We start from the raw sequence: 23,430 nt of genomic DNA, 5'->3' as shown, positions 1-23,430 counted from the left end.
CGTGTAGAAAGTCCTGACCTCGAAGCTCCACTATCTTTACCTTGCTCAACTTTAAAAGGTAGCCCCCCACCGACCTTCCTTTCACAAGCACTTCCAATAGGTATGATATGCATTTAGGGTTTTTAATGGAGTATTTTAAAAACATAGACATATGTAAACAGACTACAAAACACAGTGTCAAAGCAGCTGTTCCTAGAGATTATCTTTTATATTTTATATATATATGTGTGTGTGTGTGTGTATATATATATATATATGTAATATTTTAGAACTCCCTGGATGAATTTTGATTAAAAATGTTGCCATTTATTTAACAAAAAATTATTTTAAGATACAACAGTTCTAAGTTCCCTTTCTTTCCTCTTAAGTGTATGGCTTATGAAATCAGGTAGAAACCAAGCAGCCTGGCGAGAGGGGCCCCTGACGTGGGCCCTGGCCCTCAGTTGGCTGAGCCCCACCCTGTAAGACCAAGGGGACATGCCCACACATAGCCTTTGTCTGTGGCCTCTATACCATGAGCTGGGTACTCAGGACCCTGAAATTCCCTGCCCAAACACCCCAGGCCCACTTTCAGGGTTTACTTAGTCCTCTTCCTGAGGTCTCCCAGGGTTAGATCAAGCTGCTGGTTTGAGTGTGTCTAGATCTGGGGGCAGCTGTGGGGGTTCGACGAAGCTATGAAGTGAGAACTAGGGTGTGTACAAGACAATATGTGAGGGCGCACATGGTTAAAGCAATGAACAAAGTGCCTGAGAATTTTAAATTCCAAACTGGTCTTTCAGGTCATCACTAAACTGTATTTATTTACTGGATTTATAACTTTTAAATACTTCGGTATATGGTATAAGTGCCTCCATTTGGACTCTTTCACTGGCCCTGGGTAGGCCCAACAGGTAAGTATCAGGTACAGTTTTTGGTAGCCCAGTCTTAAAATGCTGAAGCCACTACAATCACCAAATGTTTCCATGTAATGTTGTGTGTCTAAGAAAACAAGCAACATTTTTTCCCCTAAACATTTTCACTTTTACAGATCCACATATCTACAACACTAATTAAAGTGCTGATTTTATTTCTATTATTGCTTTTAAAACACAGTAAGAGTCTAAAAGTTAAAAATAAAATTCAAGAATTATGGCTATTTCAGCCTAATACATAGAAACATGATAGAGATTTTAAGAAACTGTTAAACACAGATGAAGGAATCGGGCATGAAGGCTCACGCCTGTAATCTCAACACTTTGGGAGGCTGAGGCAGGTGGATCACTTGAGGTCAGAAGTTTGAGATCAGCCTGGCCGACATGGTGAAACCACGTCTTTACTAAAAAATGCCAAAAAAAATTATTCAGCTGTGTGGTGACACGTGCCTATAATCTCAGTTACTTGGGAGGCTGAGGCAGGAGAATCACTTGAACCCAGGAGGCAGAGGTTGCAGTGAGCCAAGATCGAGCCACTGCACTCCAGCAGCTTGGGTGACAGAGGAAGACTCCATCAAACACACACACACACACACACACACACACACACACACACACACACACAGATGAAGGAAACAGCAGAGATTCATACTCATTCCACCTCATTCTCACTTCTCACTATAGCCAGTTTACTCACTGCCACTTGTAATTGTGGAATCTTTACTTTTTACCACCAGTGTTTACAGATTTTTAATTCTTGGCATAAATAATTGTGCTTTCAAAAACCAAATACTAGTCCAAGACACAGAAAACACAATGTGAGAATTTTACTTCCTTTAAAAGGTCTCTAATAATCTGCGTAGCTGTCCTACTTCTGAAGCTGGCTTCGAGTAACAAAACTAGAAAGCTGGCAATTTTTAAAAACACTGTTGAAAGAAGAAAATACCATCAGAGCTAAATGGGAGCAGCAAAAAAATAAATCAAATTTATGTACTTCTTTTTAAAACAGAAACTACCTGAAAAGCAAGTGAGGGTATTCAAATGCCAAAAAATCAGATGATAAATATTTTAGCTCGATAGTCCAATTGTTTTGCTGATTCCTACAAAACACTTTCTGAATTTGAGTAAAAGGCCCACATCCAGATTGGGAGTCGACAGAATGTTGCCACTGGCATTACTGTCAGTGTTTGCTAAAGGTTCACGTTTGCATGTATTTGCCCATCAGCCCTGGCAGCTTCCTGGGAAGACTGCCTTCAGAGCTAGTCCTCCAATCATCATAAACTGGCTTTATATGCACATTTTAAAGAATTCAGGACTCACCAGAAGCTCTGAGAAATGAAGAGGAACGATCCATTAATATATTTTATTCTACTCAGAAGGCAGCATATCGCAGTTCCGTATTTTAATAGGAAAATGATTTGAAGGAACGGATTGTATCTAATCTTTACCACGCACCCCCAGTGCAGTACAGGCCTGTTTGCCCTCCAGCTGCCGAATCAATACGTTCTGACTAACTTTAAATATTTTATTTAGATTGCAAGTTCATCTGTCAATACCAACAGGTTTCAAAGTCAGGAACCATTAAAATAATTTTTAGTCAGTTGTCTAACAAAAAAAAAAATTAGAAAAATCTCTCAGCTACAGAGGTATAGCTGTGCCCTTTTAATATCCAGAGGGAAACATATACAGAATTGACAAGGAGTTCTTCCCACCTAAATACCTTTCAGTGCTAATGCAATCAAACAAATCAAATGGACTATTACGTAGCAGAGACTTTTGTTTTATTACATTTGTTATAAAGGAAATTTTCACCCTAAATATTAACTAAATAGACTACATCCATGGTGAAACATTTCATGTGTAATATTCTTCTTTCATTTCTCCCCAGGAAAGGGGGGTGACCCAGAAGGAAGAATGGAGAGAGAGAAAAAACAGGGAGGCACAAAGAGAAAAAAGGAAGAAAAGAGAAGGGAATTGAAAACGACGAGGGTGAGCAAAACAGTTTACAAGTGAACATCTGGTATTGACAGGAGGAACTGAACACAGTCTGTACAGTCACGCTGAAGTTTAGGAGGATGGCAATTTGAGAAAAGGGAGGGAAGAAGTGGCAGCAGGAGGTGGGAGGAGGGAAAGAACAGAAGAGGTCAGGGGTGGGGGAGTAACTAACTAACCAAAGTATTGTTCCCGGATGCTTACGTATTTAGTCATTATTTGCTCTATTCTCCCAAAGGCAAAAATGTCACCAGCTTAGTTTAAAATTTCCCTAAATAAGGTCAGACTAGGTTACTACCAGATTTTATCATCAAAACAGATTCCAGCCTACGCATCCAATTCAGTAGTCTCATTCAGAGCAATGACAGTCCAATATGGTTTGGTTATAATCCCTGAGGCGGGGGCTGGGCCAAGGATGTGGAATAACTCAGCTTTCAAGTCCTGATAACTGTGGTACAAACACAAGTGATTATTTCAATTTTCTCTGCAGATTATTTTTTCAGGGCAACCCAATAAACCCAATAATGCCCAGATTTACTAGAAAATTTTTTATTCGTTTCCCCATGCACCAGAAAGTAAGCTAATCACATCCCGCCGAGAGTGCTGTCAGGCTAAATCCCTGCACTGCTGAATGCACTGCCGGGATAAATCTCCCTTCACTTTCCATTCCACCATCCACTTTAGGGCAAGGCCCTGGGGACTGCTCCAGATTACCCCTCTGCACGCAGTGTCACAGGCACAAGCCCGAGTGGTCCAATCAGTGCCAAGAAAAGAACAAACTAAAAAAGATTAATTCACAGATGTTCATGCATTTCACATACACTGTGCCCCATGGCCCGTTGCTAGGGCAACGGGAGACCACCAGTGCGCGCTTTATTGGCTTTATGAAGTGCGTCTCGGGGACTATAGTCCGAGAAACGCTGCATAATAATAGTGTGGCTTTTCTGAAGCCTTGTTTTGTGTTTATCCACATTTAACCTTCTGAGTATTATAAAGAGCACCCTTATGCACAGCTTTCAAGCACTCCTCCCTTTCCCCCAAAACTGCCACAACTTTCTATCTAGAAACATTAAATTGCATCTCTTAGGGGTCCATTTTGGGAAGACCTATGTTTATATTGCTCAACCAGTTCCGTGACAAAAAAAAAATCTACAACCATTTAAAGATCACTACTATATTAGTGCAGCTAACCATATCAACCACTCAAAACCGAATACATACATGCCTTGTTTTCTATGAAACCAGGGGAACCTTGCTTTTGAGTATCAGGAGTCAGTTTTAGCCAGAAGGAACACAGAACCAGCAAGCCTCATCAGAGTCTGTCAGAAACGCAGCATTATCCAATAGAACTCTCTGCAGCAGTGGGAAGGTTCTGTATCTCTGCCGTTTTGGCAGTTTCCACGTATGGCTACTAAGGACTCGATATGTGGCTAATGCAACTGGGAAAATGGATTTAAAAATTCCATTTCATTTTAACTAATTTAAATAGCTTCATGTGACTAGTGGCTACACCATATTGGACAGGGCAGCCTCAAAAGCTTACCAGACAACTATGGATGTTTTTAAAAGTTCCTAAAAAGCTGTCTCTTCAAGCTTTTAGTTTCTGCTTAATTCATAAAAAATATAACTTCAGGTAAATGTACACAGAATGGTCTTCATGATTGCCGCTGCTGCTAGCTGTGCCAGTTCAAATCAGCCAGAGTCTTTGTGAAAAAGGCTGAGGGAACAAGGCTAACTTTCTCCTCCTTCTCCACCCCCACCCCCACCCAGGTTGGGAGGTTAAAATCACAAATGTCACAACTCTCAGAGCAGTAGCACAGATCAAGTGTTAATCTAAAGGGAAGGGGTGGGTGAGGGGGAGAACACAGGCTTGTGGGGGCGAGGGAGGATCTGGAATGAAGAGGAGAAAAATAAAGCCAGTGAATAGATCAATAGAAGCAACAGCTTACATTCAGATTCACAGGAGAAAGAACACACGGAGACAATCATTTCCTGGGAAAAGCTCAAGCCTAATGAGAATTTACTCTGCTCCTTTATGCGACAACCCGCCCTTTTGTGGCACGGGCTTCCTGACTGACAGGAACCCGGGGCCCCTTAATAGGATTTCCATATTATTTCCAACACCTGCCCAGAAGTTATTTGTTTACATTGAAGGAGGCAAGATTCTCAAATCAGACATCTGCTTCTAGTTCAGGCATATCTTAGGAAACCATCTAGAAAGCAGCTTTGTTACCATGGTGACATTTTTATTTTCCTCCTTTAGTTGGCTCAAAACATTAGCATTTCCAATTTTATTTTGTTGTTCAAAAGGCCAAATGTCGCTCATGAAAACAGAAGTTTAAAAAACGGTAAGTGAATAGAATTCTCAAAATTCTCCAGAATAATTAAAATGGCCATAACCAGCAATAAATAAAAAGGAGATCTTATTATATACGCCTACTGGCTTCTCTCACTGGGTGGCATCACTAACTTGTTTACCGCCCCTCCCCCAGCCCTCTTCTCAAATTTGAAGTCAGCATCTTGAAAAGTAGCAATTTAAAAAAGAAGATTCAAGAATCCTTCAGGATATGACACAATTAAATAATGAGTCCATTTCCATGAAAAAGAATTCCTCATGCTCACCCTTATCACCATATCTTAGAAAGTTCACTTACGACAAGAATACTTAAGACATTTTAACTTCCACCTCACTGCCTGCATTTCTGTAAAGGCGGAGGGAGGTGAGGGAAAGTGTAAGCTTTTCATGAACATTTAGTGGTTGCAGAGGGGATGGAATATTAAACAGTGTGAGGGAAGAAAGGTGGACCGCACGTGAGCGGATTACATGTATGTGTGTGTTGTTCTCCAGTTTCTAGTGAAGTAAAACTAGAGGCAAAACTGAACCCAGGGGTTGGGAGGAGGAGAGTACTTAACCACCAATTGCAACTATCACAAATAAGCGAATTTCTTATATTACGGTACCAGTACGCTCAGCTTAAAATGTTTTTAAAGCAGTATAATTTATCACATACAAAAATAATTGGATTGGTTCTAAATAATGAATAATCTGATAAAGTTAAAGCAATGTGACTTATTTTATTCAATATTTAGATTCAAAGAAAAACAACAAAGTATTAAATTCTAACATTTCAAGTTTTGATTTGCCAAGTCTTAGCAGCATGACTGAGTTTTGAAATAACTGTATTATCTTCATTTAACAGCAACCTTATTCAAAAGAATCAAAAACTCTTTCAGAAAGTACTACTCAGCCCCTCAGCAAACTTCCTTTCTATTACTCTTTCGTGAAGACTGAATTCTCTTCAATGCTTTCACAAAGCAGTTGCCATGGTAGTAATCAGACATGACTCTCTAAGTCCAAAATTACAGCCCTTAGTAGTGGTGGCTCCCAAGTGGAGAGTCTTTGAACCCAGAAGATAGCTGAGCTACTTCAAACCACCATAGAACAAAATACCTAAGTTGGAGAGAGGAAAGTGTTGAAGAAATAATTCAAGAAAGCAAGAAGTAAGAGTATTAAACTACCCCATGAGTGATTTTATAATTTTTCCAGAGGGGGGTTAGTGTTACTGTAAGAATACAAAAAAAGATGGTGAACAATTCTTCTGAATAATTCCACTGGAAGAATTATCTACATTTTGAGAAACAAATGTTTTTGAAATTCAAGTGCCAACTATTAACACTTAAATCTTAGGCCCCTCTAAAGTTTTAAACATGTTAACTATAAACGTTGTAATATTTTTGCAAGAGATGAAATTCATCCTAATTAAGAAAATTAGAAATTAAACATCAGTATGAAAATGTCTGTCTCATAACTAAGATGGTTGGTTTATGGAGGGAAAGGATTAAACCATTTTGCCAAATCAGCTGGAGAAAGCCAACCTGCCAAACAGCCCGCCCCTGTTAATTAATATTTGTTCTGCTTCAGCAATCAGTGGAGGAGGGTGCTGCAAAACAAGCCTGTCCCCCCGAGTCACATCATTAATCCATTTATGCTCACCACCTGAGGACCAGCTATGCCCTCAAGACATTTATTCATCTGTTTGACAAACAAACAATTACCACACATTTTCTAGAATTAGGACACCTGTTACATTTCATGCAGTTTACATGCCTAGAGGCAGGTATCAATTAATACTGAACAAATTACTGCATCATAGATTCATAGAACAAAACTTCTTAATTGTTCCTTGATAACTGTAAATAGTAAAATACATGGTAGAAATAAATACCTAAAAGTACTGTAAACAAATAATTAAAAAGCAATAGCAATGCTAAAACACTTAATTTCAAATTACCATCTTATTTTGGGAAATTGAAAGAGTTATAACATTAAATGCTTGAAAGGCATACTTTATCACCCTACCACCCAACCCCTCAAATGATTTCCTCAACTGCTAACCATCGTGTCTACTTGGGTAATCATATGGCCAACTTTATTGCTGAAACATAACCTATGGTATAAGATTTTTATTTTAAAATTTGTTTCTAGGACAGGCCTAAATAACAAATAAGAAAATAGCTACATTCCAAATACTTGGAAGAATGCTTTGAGTTACAGCCTTGAGATCCATGGAGGTTAAGTGACTTGTCCGATGATATTCAGCTTACCTAGTGGTAGAGAGGATTGTTGAAGCACCTGTCCTAGACTTCTTATAGAATGGCTCATATTCTAAATGTTTCAGTGTGCTTCCTTGTGGTGTCAAGAATACTTCATGGTGAATTACACCAGGAAAAGCCTTTTCCTTATAATGGGAGAATGGGATAGGAGAATGAAGTCTAGGTTTGCCTGCATATACTGGTGATGAACAATGAAATGGATTTTACCAATAATCAAGGGAGTAAGATATCTAGAAATGTATGCTGACCATAAAAACGTAGAGTTCTATTTCTATTCTTTAACCTTGAAACACAGGCTATGATGTATTTGAAATACAAATCCACTGTCTAGATAAGTATTGCTCAAGATAGGCTTTTTAAAACATATTTTAAAATATGATTTTAAAAATACATTAAGTACTTCTATTTCCTTATTAGGTGGTATCCCTGATTCCCCATGACCTACCTAAGTAAAGTTCTCTTCCCCTAAAGTTTTAGCTTCTTGAGGGGAAGAATCTTAATCTGCTTTGTGGAATTGTATAAGAGGACAAATCGAAGATTAGTATGAGAAAGAAATTATGAGTTAGGGAGCGGCAAAAAACAAAAAATTTTTTAATGAGAAAGACTTAAAGAGACCTAACAGAGATCACAACAAAATAAAATGAATCCTATTCGAATTCCATTTCAAGTAAACCAATTATTTGAAATAATCAAAGAAGTTGGATTATAAGCTGGGTATTAGAAGATATCAAAGAATTATTTTACTAAGTGATTAAAGGCATTATGGTTATCTTTAAAAAAAGGGCCCACTATTCAGAAAATGTGTTCATTTTGCATATTGAAGTACACAGGAGCAAAATGAGCACACAAATACTTCAGCAAAGAAACAGAACAGAAATATAGCTACATATTGATAGCTCTTGTACCTAGTTGCTGGGTATATGGGGGAGTTATTTGTACTTTGTAGTATGTTTCAGATTTTTAATAACTTAGAATGAAACTGGGTCACCCAAAGGGCTTTCCTTTGAGGACAGCGCTGGCTATGTGACCTTTGACAGGCCTTCACACTTCTAAACCTTTCCTCATGTATGAAATAACGGTAAGCATAACACCTACCTTCACCGGCAAAATCTAACCTACGAGCTATACATTCAGTGGGGGCTGCTCAGAGGAGATCAGCAGGATTGAGTGGACACTGTGGACCCACTTCATTTTTCCCTAGGTTACAGTGGATATGCTGAAGTGCTGCAGCCCTCAATTAGACAACTTCTCTTCTCAGATTATTGATTACGGAGGTGAAAATAGAAGATACCAAAAGTCCATGACTGTTTTGTTTGCTTAAACACTCTTTAGTGTTTTGTGGATTTCACTGATTCCCCTCTTTTTAGTCTAGCTTTCTGTTATTTTATGCCTTTGCCTTTTTACAATACGTACTTCTAAAGTCTGGGGTAATACAAATTTATCCCACCAAGTTATCTCCCAAACGGTAACACTCCTACTTAAAGGGGTGTATGAAGTAATCATTCTGTTAATTCAGGCTAAAAACCCACATTTACCGGTAACACCCAATTAATGAGGCAAAAGTGCTTTCTTGGCCTGAATCATGCCCTTCAATTTCAACATAAAAACAACCTTATTCTAATTTTCCGCTAATAAACCTTTATTGTCAACAGAACAACTGGGGGATAGAAAAAAGCAATGTATGATGTTTTAGTCATCTATGCCCCAAAATATAGATGCAGCAGAATAAAAAGGCATTGCCTTAAACACAAATAATGAGTGAATCATTACAAAAACTTTTAAACAAAATCAAGGAATTTGCACAGGAAAAAAACAGTGTATATACCCACAGAAAAGCACTTAGCTAAAAAATAATTATACGTAAATTAAAAAAAATAAAGTGCACCATCCATACTCATTATGCCAACAAAAATTACAAAAACTATAAAGTTCCATATTCGCGGATTGTGTGGAAACATATTCAAACACTGCATTTGGCATTTTAAATTAGTACAGAGTTTTAGGAGATCAATTTGGCACTGCACAAGTCACTAAAAATGATCATACTCTTTGATGATGCATCCAGCACTTTGGGCTTGAAGACATTCCAATGAAATAACAAAAATAAAAACACCACCACTCAGAAGGAAAAAAAATGTTTGTCCTGGGTAAGCACAGGCACACAGGCAAAAAGTACTTCTGCTATATTTCACAGATAAAAAAGGCAAATCCTTCATAGATGTGACTTGAGAAGGTTATTGCACTCAGGATAAAACACAGGAGAAGCAGGCAGATACATAAAAAGGACTTACAAAGTAATACAGAATGCACAATAATAGCAACTTGCTTGAGGCCATGCAGCTAATCAGCATTTGGTGATAGTGAATTTTGCTACTTATATTTAAGCTGGTCTTGATTTTGGTGCCTACTTTTTGCTACCTGATATTGGAATTATGTAAACATTTGGGAACGGAGTGGGAAATAAGACAATTTCTGAACCTCAGATTCTTACCAAGTTTTAGGCAATTTGGGCCTTCACAGCTCTGAATCACTACCCTCATTTCAGTCACTCAGAAAAAAACTGGAGAGTGCTATGGGGAACCTAATGACTCAGGGCAGCTGACTCCTCTTAATGAACTGGAACCTCCATCAAGTGGGAAGCTCCTGGCAGCACGCGGGAACGTCCCCTCTGACACCATTTTAGAGCCCATCACTTTTACCCCTCAGCCCTAAATGAGAGGGGGTGGGCAATGGAAGATTCCATCACCTCAGAAAACATTTCCTTAGTGTCACTTATGCCTTTTCTAGGGATGAGAGAAATGGTTCTCGATACTCCATAAGATGGTGAGAACACTCCCACTTAACCTACTTTGGATTCCTTTTGGAGAGAGAAATTTGGGCTTTCTGCCCTACCATTAAGGGTAAGAGTGGATCACAGTCTGTGTTTCTTGCCATTTTCAGGCCTCAAATGTGGGACTTACTGTTGGGCACATGGAGTCACCAGACAGCCAAGTGACAAGCAAGGAAGGCTGCAGGTGCCACGGTTCTTGACTTCAACAGCCTTACAACACACACTGCTCTAGTTTCTCATCACCAAGGAAATTGATTCTTGGGTTCCTACAGTGCTTTCTCCTTTAGATCCATATTTACATTCTCCACCTTTGTTGAAAAACTTCAGATACAGGTCTGCAAATAACAGGCTTAGGAATGAACTTGGCTACAGGAGCTACAGAAAAGAGATCAATAAAGCCAACCGCATGCAATTTGGTGGCCACAGAACTTCCCAGAAGAGAAAGACAAAGGAGAAAAAAGGCCCAATATGTTAACAAGTGAATTTCTTTCATTTTACTTGGCATCTAAAGGTAAAGTACCTTAATTACTTAAATCTTTACAGTAAGTTTAAATTTATAGTTTATAAGCTATTCTGAAATCTGCCCTGTTTAACAATCTGTAACGTCAAGAAAACATTTTAAAGTGTCTCTCACAATTAAACCCATCTACAACCTTGTATAAATCAAAATTTTGCTACCATATCAAAATGTTCCACTGGGGCTGTCTAAGATTGCCCACATCCTCATTACATGCAACACTAATTACTACCAGCAGATTCAGAATTTTCTGCACATTACAGGCTTTTAGAGGAGCTATAAAAAATTTCAGGCACCATTAATTTAAATTTGTATTGAAATTTCCTTTTGACAGATGGCCAAAAATTACTTATTATTTAGAGTACCAGAGCTGCCTGTTTGCACATTAGAAGAGGAAAGGGAAAAATTAAAAGCAAGAAGGAAATTTATGTCACGTTCATTACCTGTTAAATGTTAAGGAGCATTATCTTGCATAAATAAATTATTTCATACGAGCTCGGCTCCAGCTGCAGGCAACTGGCACGCTCTGGCTGATAAAAACCATCTAGAGTCACACAGCAGACAATCATAAAAAGCCCCCTCTTAACCAGGAACCACTTATGGGAGGACGATCGATGGAACAAGCAACTAAAACTGCTTCTCTGAGCATCACAGAACACATTCAGAAAAATAAGCAAACTATCTCACCTTGTAGAACTATAGTACAGCCCCAGACCTGACGTAATACAACTTCAAATTTGAGAATGGTACCCAACCAAAACATCTATTTATAGATGCCATCCCATAATAAATCAAGGCAAAATCATCAGCCTTTCTTGTTCTTCCCTGGCTTCTAGCTATACAGATACTCATTTCCAGGCTCACCCTGAATGATTATAGATGATTTCAAAACACATCCTTACTCTTGCATGAGGGAATAAGAAAATGTAATTGACACAAAAGTGTGCACCGAAGTATAAATATTTTCACAGTCTTCTGGGAGTGGAGGCTTTTGTTTAGTTCACTGGACTGCCTAAAGGTATATATTTATAATAAGAAGGCAGGGAATGTTTATATTATGACCTCAGAATAACTAGACAGGCTTTCAAAGGCTGGTATCAGTTAATCCTAGTCACTGCATTTACTTACTACTTCCTAAGTACACATGTGTGAAACACTTAATATACTTTGATTAAGAATGCTTTTTTAATCTAGGTACTGATATGTATATGATACAACAAAATACACAACTGCAAATGCATAATTAAATAATTCAATGTGTTCAGTTCTAATTGTAAATGTTGACATTTACATGGAGTGCAGATGCCCTTTCAAATTACAAAGATTCTTGAAGGGTAAAACAGATAGGCTCAAGTTTTATTTTCCATTACTTAAGGGCACTGAAAAAAAAAATTCCTTTTCACTGTAAAATGACAAGGAGTAAAAAGGCATTCAGTGCTAGCACAGTGGTTTTGGGAGAAAATTTTAGCATTCATATACATAGCTCCATTAAAAACTGCAAGATATAACTACCTATACTCCAAAACATTCAACTGATGTAAAAGATAAAGAAACAGACAGCATTTGTACCTCAGCCAATGGTTGAGAACTGTCCTTTCTTTCTAACCAATAAGTAACACAATGGCATATGTAATACAATTATGCATAATACAATGGTGTATGTACGTATGTATGTGTGTGTTTATTTTTTGAGACAGAGTCTCACTCTGTCACCAGGCTGGAGTGCAGTGGCGCTATCTCGGCTCACTGCAACCTCCGCCTCCCGGATTCAAGCTATTCTCCTGCCTCAGACTCTCGAGTAGCTGGGACTACAGGCACAAGCCACCACGCCCAGCTAATTTTTGTATTTTTACTAGAGACGGGGTTTCACCATGTTGGCCAGGATGGTCTCTATCTCTTGATCTTGCGATCCGCCCACCTCGGCCTCCCAAAGTGCTAGGATCACAGGCGTGAGCCACCGCGCCCAGCCTACAATGGTGTATTTATATTGTGTCTGATTTGTAAGTGATCACATCAATTTTCATGCTTTACTCATTTCCTGCCATGACAGTCTATTTTTCTTGTTTGCTTACTAAATAAATTCAGGTATCCTTCGCACATCCCATTGTGGAGGTATAGAAGCATATCCAAACCATTAGACCCTAAATACTTATCCTCTTTCCCTACAACTTGTCTATAAAGAGATACAAAAGGCAGATAAGACAGATGCAAAACCTAAAGAGAATTAACTTGTTATACCAGATACCAAAATGTTAATTTGAAAGAAAAGTTGGTGAAAAAAAGTCACTTAAATTTGAAAGAGAAAATTATTTCCAGTGGTTAAGAAAAAAAAAAAAAAATGCACCATTCACTTAAACAAATGTTTTGATAAATTTTGTAAGTTGGAACTGTTTCCTCAAATATGAAACTAATATGTATTTCCTTACAAACCAATTTATTTAATTCATTTCATTATTATCTTACAGCCAAAGCCTAAGTGAAGAAAAGCAGTTTTGTTTTTTTTTTTTCCCACACGGCAAATAATAAAATGAGCAATGCAAGCCAGATCTTGCAATTCAACCCGGGTCAACACATGTGATTCTGATAGAGAAATGGGACCTTAAAAACAAATAACAAACAAAAAAACCCACACATCTGAAAGTAATTAAAAAAATGCAGTTAACCACTACTAACCAATGAAATCATTCTCTACATCTCAAAGAATTCTTTACTAGATTCATTCAAATCATTTACAGCTCTTTTATAAGCCATTCCTCAGTCTGTAAATTTTGAGTCTTACCTTGATGGAGTCTCTGTCTATATGTAAAACAGCAGCAACACAAGAAGATAAAGTGGTGGGAAGAAGAAAAGAAAAGTACTAGTTAGTTTACATAAAATCATACTAATTTATCGAACTTGATCTCTGCTAAATAATACATTACACAGAGGTCAACTGTGCTGTAAAGTTAATTATTAATACTGCACAACCAAATTCATAAAGTACTAATCTACCTTTGATACAATTTCAGAAGAACCAAAGCTGGACATTCTTATTATCTGTGCTCCTTACAGACTTTTTCAAAGTTTACAATCTTGCATCAACTCTGTACCACAGCATTAAGATAACTGGGTGACAAATCACAGTGTTTCTAATATCAGAGATGGACAGTTACGCATATGAGATAAAAATCACTGACCTAATATTTTAATTCATAGTAAGGATGCTGAAACGGGGATATGAGCTTTTAATTATGAACCACACCCTTCGAGCCAATGAACCACCCGTATGCTAAGTAAATTCCCAGAAAGGAATGCTGGGAGGGACTTTTTCATCTGCATTTCTGTCATTAATAAAAATTACCAGTAAGCACCACAGAAAAACAACAGTCACATCACAATGTTTCTGCACCATCATCTACCTTAGTGGAGGAAGGAAATCAACCTAGAAGGAGCACAACTGGCCTTTAAATCAATTAATTGCATAAACAATTATGTTGGTCTTATAGGAAGAAATTAGTTAATTTCATGCTTCTAAACAGACTGGGTGAGAGAGACAGTTAAACCAACAGATTTCATTAATTTGGTCTGTACCTTCTTAATTACTAAGACTACTGAAATTATTTTCTTACCTGTGAGATTTTTACTGCTCTATATAGGCTCATTTGTTTATAAATAATAATTGATTTGGTCAAATATCAAGTGAGCATTTATCAGCAAGACATTCCCCAAAATAAATTCAGTCAAAACTAACTATTAATGCAACACGCTACTTCAAACAGAGCATCATGGGATTTCATTACTGATTTAGACCTGGGGAACATAGGAGGCAGCAAGAAATCAAAGGCAATAGCCAGAAACAGGCCCCTCTGCCTCTGGGGAGTACGTTAGCTCTTGCCAACCACTAGAATATCGTTTGGCAACTGACTACTTGCAGTAATTAATTTACCTTCCAGTAGAAATCCATTGTTTAGTCACCGGTAAAACTAAATTCAGAGAGCATAAACAACAGCATCCAGAACCTACCCTCAGCAGCAGGCAGGTTATCTCAGATTGGCATCCCAAGACAGTCACTCACCTCTTTGGTGATCATTGTCATGGTGCTTCTTCTCATCTTTAATTGGAAGATGGGACTGACCTCCTAGAGCACTGGAGAGGGCCAGAAGCCCGGCACTGCTACCGATGGGTGGAATGGCAGGGGGCTGGAGCCCTGAAGGGTGTGGAGTCAGAGGTACGGGTAGACCATGTCCATGTGATAAATGCTGGGCCTGGAGTTGTTGCTGCTGTGAAAAATTAAACACAGATATTGAATTTGCCCCCTATATCCAACCCCTGCCCCAACAGAAACAGAAAGGAGGCACAACTAGGCAGTAAAAAAGCCAACACCTATGCAAGATTTATCATTAACATATCTATTTTTAAAAGGGGGAAGGAGCAAAGGAGCTGTATAGTCAATAAATGCTACCTTTCTTATACTTGGAGGTTTTGCACATGCAAAATAAGTAATTTTTAAGTGGTGAAACTATGTAAGTAACTTTCAATAGTTGATATTCAAACATATTTAACAAACCTCATAAAGGCTTTTTTAATCTCAAAAAAATAAAATAAGGCCTCACTATCATACATTTCTAATCAAAACATATACGTGAGTAACTGTTAAAGCAGTTATGTTGAATAAAAAAAGCTGAAAATTGAGAAAATTAGTGTTAAACAGTTCTCCCAGAACCACTGCACAGCATGCAGGGAGAGTTAATTTGAAAGAGAAAACCTGAATTAACAACCCAGAAAAGGAAACTGGTTGCAGCCACCGTTTTAAGCCCTTTAAGTGTCCTCAGCGGTACTTGAGCAAATTACTAAAGAAAATCTAATGTAGCAAGGCTTGGGTCCTCCTGTAGGCTTGCTCAATAATGCTGAAATAATTGGGCACTCTGTGCACGTTTAGTGATGCTCGAATGAAAAGCTAGAGGCCTGCCCTTGTACTCTTCTCTAGCGGCCGACTCTGTGTTGTGACAGGTTTATTTGAGTGGGACTGTGATGCATGCACCAGTAACTGCGCTGACAAGAGTTTAAAGTCATTTTTACCAGCACACTGGCAACACATAGAGAAAGCCCTCAAGAGGCTGGAATGGGCGTGCTTGACCTCAGCCGAGGCTACATCAAACTCTGCTACAGGAACTGCGGTGGGCAAGCCTTGTTGCCTCCTCTGAGTGAGAAGTAGAGGAGAGGAGGAGTTGGTGGTGAAGGAAGGACATTAAATGCATTCCTCAGTAGGAATCCCTTCAACTCAAACCCTGCTTAACAATATTGTATGACAACAAGTACTGAGTAATTCTCAGGTGAAATTTTGTAGTGACTGAATTTTAGTTATTGCCTTTAAAGAAATTACATTCCAGGCCTAACCTATGATAGCCAAACAGTCCCTTCTGTAATTTTCTTTCCAAGCAAAATTTCACAAAATATCTAGAGATAGGGACAGCGAGAGAGAGAGAGAGAGAGAGAGAGAGAGAGAGAGATCACTCCACCAAGAAAAATCTTGAAATGCTTTTATTAATACCTCAGAGAAAAAAAGTGGGCCTTTTTTTCTCCTCTCCAAATTAGGTTTATTTTCTTCCACTCCTGCATGTCTTCCTATGTTTGACCACAAAAGTCCATGTACAGTATTAACTAGCTCTTTTCTCTTACTGACCTGCACCTATGTTCTGGCTACATGCACTTAAAATATAGTCAATAGAATAAAGTATGAACACTTTGAAAAGTAAGTTTACAAGCAGAAAATGGAAAATGGGAGCCACATCTAGATACTCCACCAACCAAGCCCCACCCATGCTCCAAGTCCTGCCGAAGCTTTTCTTAACTGGTTAGTTTTGAGATAAGGTGATTCTCTTCATTTAAGCGGCCAAAATCATGTTCATAATTCTTTACATACTGTTATTCAGTGGGGATCAAGAAGTATGCGCACACAATTATATTTCCTAACTGTGCAGAAAATAATGTCTATGAGGAAAATAAAATAGGCACTTGAAGTAAATATATGGCAAATTTGTTTCAAAATATTGTTCAACTGAAATTGCTCCAATTCTTTCTCGTCTGAATTCCCCTAGTACACCATGTGTATGGTTTGGACACACAGTCACTTTCTACCTTAGATCAGAGGTCAATGGGCAGGCATTTATTAAGATCCTGCACGCTCGTCTTTCTTACTTCTCTTCTTAGACTCTAAGCACTATGAGTCTACATCTCACAAATCCTAGCTAACTGCAGACCCTGAAATATTCACACATTATCTTGATAGTATTAAAAACACATCTATTACATTAGACAAAAAAAAAAAAAAAAGCCTGGCGCAGTGGTTCACGCCTGTAATCCCAACACTTTAGGAACTGAGGCAGTCAGATCACTTGAGCCCAGGAGTTTGAGACCAGCCTAGGCAACGCGGCAAAATCCTGTGTCTACTAAAAATATAAAAATTAGCAAGGTATGGTGGCACACACCTATAATCCCAGCTACCCAGGAGGCTGAGGTAGGAAGATCACCTGAGCCAGTGAGGTGCAGTGAGCCATGATAGTGAGCCATGATTGCACTACTGCATCCCAGTCTGTATGACAGAGTGAAACCCTGTCAGAAAAAAAGAAAAGAAAAAAAAAAAAACCCTCAGCCAAAACCCAATACCTTTAAAGATTCAGGTGCGTCACTTTTATTCTTTTTCTCCTACAGGATAAAAAATAAGCACCGACTCATCGTTCCATTGGACCAGAACTTTTCAAAGGCAGAAATCTTAGTTATACATGACATTCTCTACCTGTGTTTTTTTCCCTAAATTCATATCCTTCTGCACCTTTTAGAACAACCTCCACATTACTTATCTAAGTTGTACTCACCTACCTCTGCTCAGCTTATGTTTCACCTGTTCCCTACAGCCTTCTCCAAGCAATCTAAGTTTCCAATATCTTATAGGGCTCCCTGTATTATTCACTGGCATATATCGCCTCGTAAAGGTATTGTTATTCATCTGTTTACAGATAAGAAGATCCTGACTTGCCAGAGACTGTGAGACTTTGGAGAGAAGAGACCAGTCCCAGGCCTCTTAGTACCCCGGCACCTAGCTCAGTTCCCTAAACGTAGCGAGAACTCAATACAAAACTCTGATACTACTGAAAATAAAATACTTCTTTGATAGTTACTCTCTGGTTCCAAAAGCAACAGATCCCTTTTATCTAAAAACAAAAGTTCCAATTTCTTAGCAATCAAGACCTTTTGTAAACTACTATCGGCCTGACTCCACTCTACTGTGTAACACCATCCAGGGAACTCTCTGCCTGTAACACCAGCCTATTTAGTGAGACATCTAAACTAGGGCTTAGTTTTACTACTAATCAACACACGCCCACAGAGTACTCTCTCATCTGTCTCTACATGTATAAATTCTACTCATCCTTCTAAGCTAAACTCCTGCCTATTTTCTCGGTGAAGATATCCCTCATCACCCTGGCTCAAAGTAATCTCCACCACTGTCTCTCAATTCTGACACCACTTACGCTCAATACCATTATGATACTTAACAACCCAAGACAAAAAAAGACTTTTTAAATACATATATATGTGCTACGTGTATGTGTGTGCACAAGTTTGTGTATGCCATACCTTTTAATTAGAGCTATTTAAAAAATACTTCCCACAGTGCCTAGATATTTCTCACACTTAGTAGGTATGCAAACAGATTACCAACTAATATCAGCACTGATTTTATAAACGGATGAATTTTCACTGTATTTTCTTCCATATGTTTCAATCTTTTGAATTTAAAATTAAACTAGAAGAAATAAAAAAGCTGCTTGTACTATAAGCCTTCATTTGGATACTTTAAGCAGCGATAATCTAAAAATGAGTAAAATTGATATTTTTAGTGATCAAACATACAGAACTTGGTGCCCTCATAGGAAAAGTGCATTTATTTTTATTGTTGGCCTTTTAATTTTTAAATTCTTAATTATGAATTATAAATGGGCTTAAATATAACTACCACTAAACTTCCCCTGAACTAATTAATGAACTCAAACTATGGTCATATTTCTACATATATTCAAAGCTTTTAATGACTTAAGCTTCTACTACATACAGAGTTCCCATATATTCTTTACCTACTTTTCACTAATGTTAACATTTTATATAACCACAGAATTTATCAAAACTAAGAAATTAACATCAGCTCATTGCTATTAGCCAAACTAGAGACTTTATGCAGATTTCCATAGTTGTTCCACTAATGTCGTTTTTCTGTCCCAGAATCCAAACCAGCATACAACACTACATTTAGAGAGTCTTTTCCATTTGTTACTATACCAAAATTATAAAGTCCTTTCAAAGATTTTATGAATGGTAACAACCAAACTACAGGCATACTGTTTAACAGTATATGCCCTGATCTTAAGGAAGAATAAATGAGAGGCAGCTACCATAAATTCATGTTTATCAGTCACCGTTTTATATATATACAAAATATCAAACAGAAAAATTATACTCAGGTATCCTGTAGAAGGGAGCAATTTTTATCAAGTGTTTCAAAAATATTACACTATAAGATAAAATGAAATTAAGTCACCAAAAGGCATGAGACAAAAATATAAGCTAGAGATATTAAAATATTACGGTAGGCTTTAAAATATATACATTAATAAATGAGACCCCTTTCTGTACTTAGGGGTCATTTTTAAGCTTCTTCGCAAATTTTCACCTTAGGACCTAGCCCTAGAGTAGCAGGTATTTTATAACTGATAAGGGTTAGTCAATAAAACATATTAGAAAACATCTTCTTTAAATAACAGCAGTAAGTCACCAATGGCTAAGTAGAACTTTACCTTTTTCTCAACTAAAATAAATGGACTTAATTTATTAAATGTCAAAAATTCATTAAAAATATTATTTCTATTAAGTCTTCTTATCAACAGAGGAACTCAGGATTCCCGGAAAAGGAGTAAGGTTTCCGTGGCTAGTATTCACGTAGCTGAGAGCACCATAATCTAATGGACTGCCCTACGATAAACTGAACGCTCACTGATGTTTCCCAACAGGGTTAAGTCAAAACTGCCCTCTGCCCTCTGCCCCATCTGTGTTAACTACAGAGCAATTAACCTGCCAAGATTTTACTGCTTTATCTTACAGTCCCACTAAGAAACATAAAACCCCGTGCCTTTTAAAGACCAAAAGGAAGGGAAATGTGTATTAAGAGTACACAGTATAACACAGATTTGTTACTGATGTAATTTAAGATACATTATAAACTAGCAGGATAGATACATATATATATATATATATATATATGCTTTAGAAGAAAAACAAAACAAAGATCAAGCCAAAGAATTAAAGAGGGCATAGACTGGAGTATTAAAATAAACGTATACTACATAACCACCACTTAGGAAGACCTGCTGAGAAAAATACGTATCATGTTAAAATTCTTCTCCCTATCCTTCCTAGGCCTTTATTATCTTTGGGTGCCTTACTTAAAATTAATAACAAACAAAAGCCTCTCTTATCTCAAACCACAATACAAAATAAACTACTTCTTCCTGTTTCCTTGATGGGCCATTCAAGAAAATAAACATTAAAATGGAGTGAACTTTAAACTTAAGCAAGTAAGTACTCCATTAAGATAATTAATTTAATTCTGAAAAATAGCAATGATGTCTGAAAATACACAGCAATGAAGTGGCAGACACAGCCTCAATGCCATTAATAGCTTTTTACTGGATTCTCTGTAACAAAGATTTCCCTGCAGTTTCAAGTTTGGCACAAAGGGCAGAAAAGGACCACTGGAGAATCGAATTCACAAGAAATGTCTTTTCAAATGTTGTCTTTCTGTCAGCAGAAAGAGGAGTTCTTTTTAATCGAAGGTCCCCAACTGCTTGACCACAAGGGACTGACAAGTCATTGACCAAGCAGGAGCTAGCAAGGACAGAGCCACAGTCACCGACATCCCTGGGAATTTGGGGCACTTCCAATTGAAGGCCAGGCAGCAGTTTTCTTGTTCACCCCCACTCCAACTCTACTACGCTATCAACAGCAGAATAACTCTCAAAAAACATGCATCTTCCTTAGAAACAACAACATCTCCGTAGCAATGAGCACACTTTGTGCTATTTTGGTTTCTAAAAAAAGTGCAAGTGCAAGGTGAACCTGTTGTATCTTGTGCCAGAAATCAAGAAAGCTTTCTAGACTAACGGATATTGTGTCAACAGGACAATGAGTCAAATTGAAGGGATCCCCACTGGCAAAACTTGAGACAATCTCAGCATCGTTAAGAATAATGACTTAATAGGTTATAACACATTTTTAAAATACATTTTCAGGAATGGAGTTTTTGCTACCCCAAGAAAACAGGTGAAGATGTGGGGCACTCTGGGGCCAAGGACTAGACAGAGAATGACTCTCAGGCCAGTGCCAGCTCCTAAGTTCACGGCTAGCTGGCTCCCAAGCCTACAACCATACTACTCATCCACCAGGAGCTAGCCAAGCTGTGAGCTGCTCGCTCTGAGCATATGTGCCTCAATCCAACCAGGAGACATTGTTCCATTCTAGGAGAGAAGGGAAGACTCAGCAGACCTTGAAAGGAGCCAAAAAGGAAGAGGCAACAGACTCTGAAATAGAGCAGCAAGCACAGGGAAGGGCCCATTACTGGGCTGGTAGCCATACTTCTTGGCTTGTGAAGACACTATTTACTATGGACAGTTGTTCTGCTGGCCTCACTCCTGTCTGTAAGTCGGGCTAGGTGTGAGAAAGCACAGTCTGGCTGACATTTGGGAAGCGTCACAATGAAGTGGCCTCGGAGCGACTGGAATCCTTATCATCTATGTGAACAAGTCACTTAACATTTCTGATGCTCTGTTTCTTCATGTAAAAAGTGAGAACAGTTACAAAATCTACCTCCCAAGGTTGCTGGAAGAATTGTATGACATGATGCATATAAAACTTTAGCAGAGTGTATTAGTCTGTTCTCATGCCGCTAATAAGGACATACCCAAGACTGGGTAATTTATAAAGGAAAGAGGTTTAATTGATTCACAGTTTAGCATGGCTGAGGAGGCTTCAGGAAGCTTAAAATCATGGTGGAAGGGGAAGCAAACCTGCCCTTCTTCACGTGGCAGCAGGAAGGAGAAGCATGAGAGCTGAGTGAAGGGGGAAACCCCTCACAAAACCATCAGATCTTGTGAGAACTTACCATCACAAGAATAGCATGGGAAAAATTGCTCTTGATTTAATTACCACTCCCGAGGTCCCTCCCACCACGTATAGGGATAGTAGGAACTATAATTCAAGATGAGATTTGGGTGGGGACATAGCCCAACCATATCACACAGTGTTTGGCAAATAATAAACACTCAATAAATGGTGACTGCTAGTATTAAGGAAAGGTACCATAAGTCCACCTTTTCATATGCACAGAGAGTGAGGAAGCGAGGAGAGAACAGGAAAAGCTCTTTACAGAATATTAATTTGAAAGGAAAGAAATAACTTAAAATTTACTGTTTACCACGTCAAATGTATTAACTAATGCAGGACAGACTCAGCCATCAGTATTAGAACCACTGGGTCAAAAGTTGCAGGGAAACAGGTTACTCATAGTGCCCAGGTATCACCCGATGGATCATCTAGCTTCACCAGTGATATGATACAACTGGAAATACACATCACCTAGTTAGTATTCCTACTAAAAACACTTAACCTAAATCTAAACTTGAGAAAACAATCAGAAACAATCAGACAAATGTAGACTGTGGAAGAGTCCAGAAAACTGGCCTGGTATCGTCAAAATGCCAGTATCTTAAAGCAAAATGCTTTGGGACACTGTGATTTAAAGAAGAGTAAAACGACATGACAGCAAAACAATTTTTGAATTGAATCCTGGATTGAAGAAAAAAGTGCTATCAAGGACATTTTGTGGACAACGGGAGAAATATGATTATGAACTGTAACACTGGTATAGGAATGTGTTGATGGTATTGTGCTTATACAGGAAGATGTCCTTGTTCATAGAAGAAGCACACTGAAATATTAGGGGGTGAAACAGCATGACTGCCTTTTACTTTCAATCAGTTCAGCACATTCCAAAAAGTGCACATGTATCTGTTTGAGTATATAAACAGAGACAGAAAGCAAAAGTAACAACATGTTAACTGGTAAATCTAGGTGATGAGTATACAGTGTTTGCTTTACTATTCATTCAATTTCCCTGTAGTTGTAGAGGCTGGGAAAATAAGATGTGCCCTTCTTACCTTACTTTAACAAATATGTCTAGAAAAAGCTAAAAGTTAAGTGAATATATGGAAAGAAGCAAGAATAAAAAGAACAAAGGAAGAAACTTCTCAAGCTAAGCTTATCTGTAACTCATTCCTGATGACTTACAACATGAGATTTACTACAGACAGAAGACATGCATTTAGAGCAATCCAAGTAAGATTATCACTGAAGGCCGGGCGCGGTGGCTCAAGCCTGTAATCCCAGCACTTTGGGAGGCCGAGACGGGCGGATCACGAGGTCAGGAGATCGAGACCATCCTGGCTAACACGGTGAAACCCCGTCTCTACTAAAAAAAT

At 38.3% G+C, this 23,430-nt stretch overlaps 1 protein-coding gene across 21 annotated transcripts in view; it reads right to left on the bottom strand.

The window, feature by feature from the left end:
- The window catches only part of LOC112607938 (transducin-like enhancer protein 4), a 157,335-nt gene that overhangs the window by 62,459 nt on the left and 71,446 nt on the right, over positions 1–23,430 (bottom strand). For 12 of the 21 annotated variants that reach the window (XM_025359335.1, XM_025359319.1, XM_025359322.1 and 9 more), the window contains 2 exons: positions 14,919–15,120; positions 13,644–13,660 (listed from right to left, as the gene is read on the bottom strand). In XM_025359335.1, the coding sequence (XP_025215120.1) occupies positions 13,644–13,660; positions 14,919–15,120 (219 nt within the window). Of the gene's footprint in view, positions 1–13,643; positions 13,661–14,914; positions 15,124–17,509; positions 17,549–23,430 lie in introns of all 21 variants that reach the window. The other 9 variants (XM_025359321.1, XM_025359330.1, XM_025359327.1 and 6 more) reach the window with 4 other exon arrangements.

The sequence above is a fragment of the Theropithecus gelada genome, chromosome 15 (genome assembly GCF_003255815.1).
Source record: "Theropithecus gelada isolate Dixy chromosome 15, Tgel_1.0, whole genome shotgun sequence".
NCBI classification, from domain to species: Eukaryota; Metazoa; Chordata; class Mammalia; order Primates; family Cercopithecidae; genus Theropithecus; species Theropithecus gelada.
The sequence above is the reverse complement of the archived record's forward strand: the minus strand, read 5'-3'. Positions and strand labels throughout refer to the sequence as shown.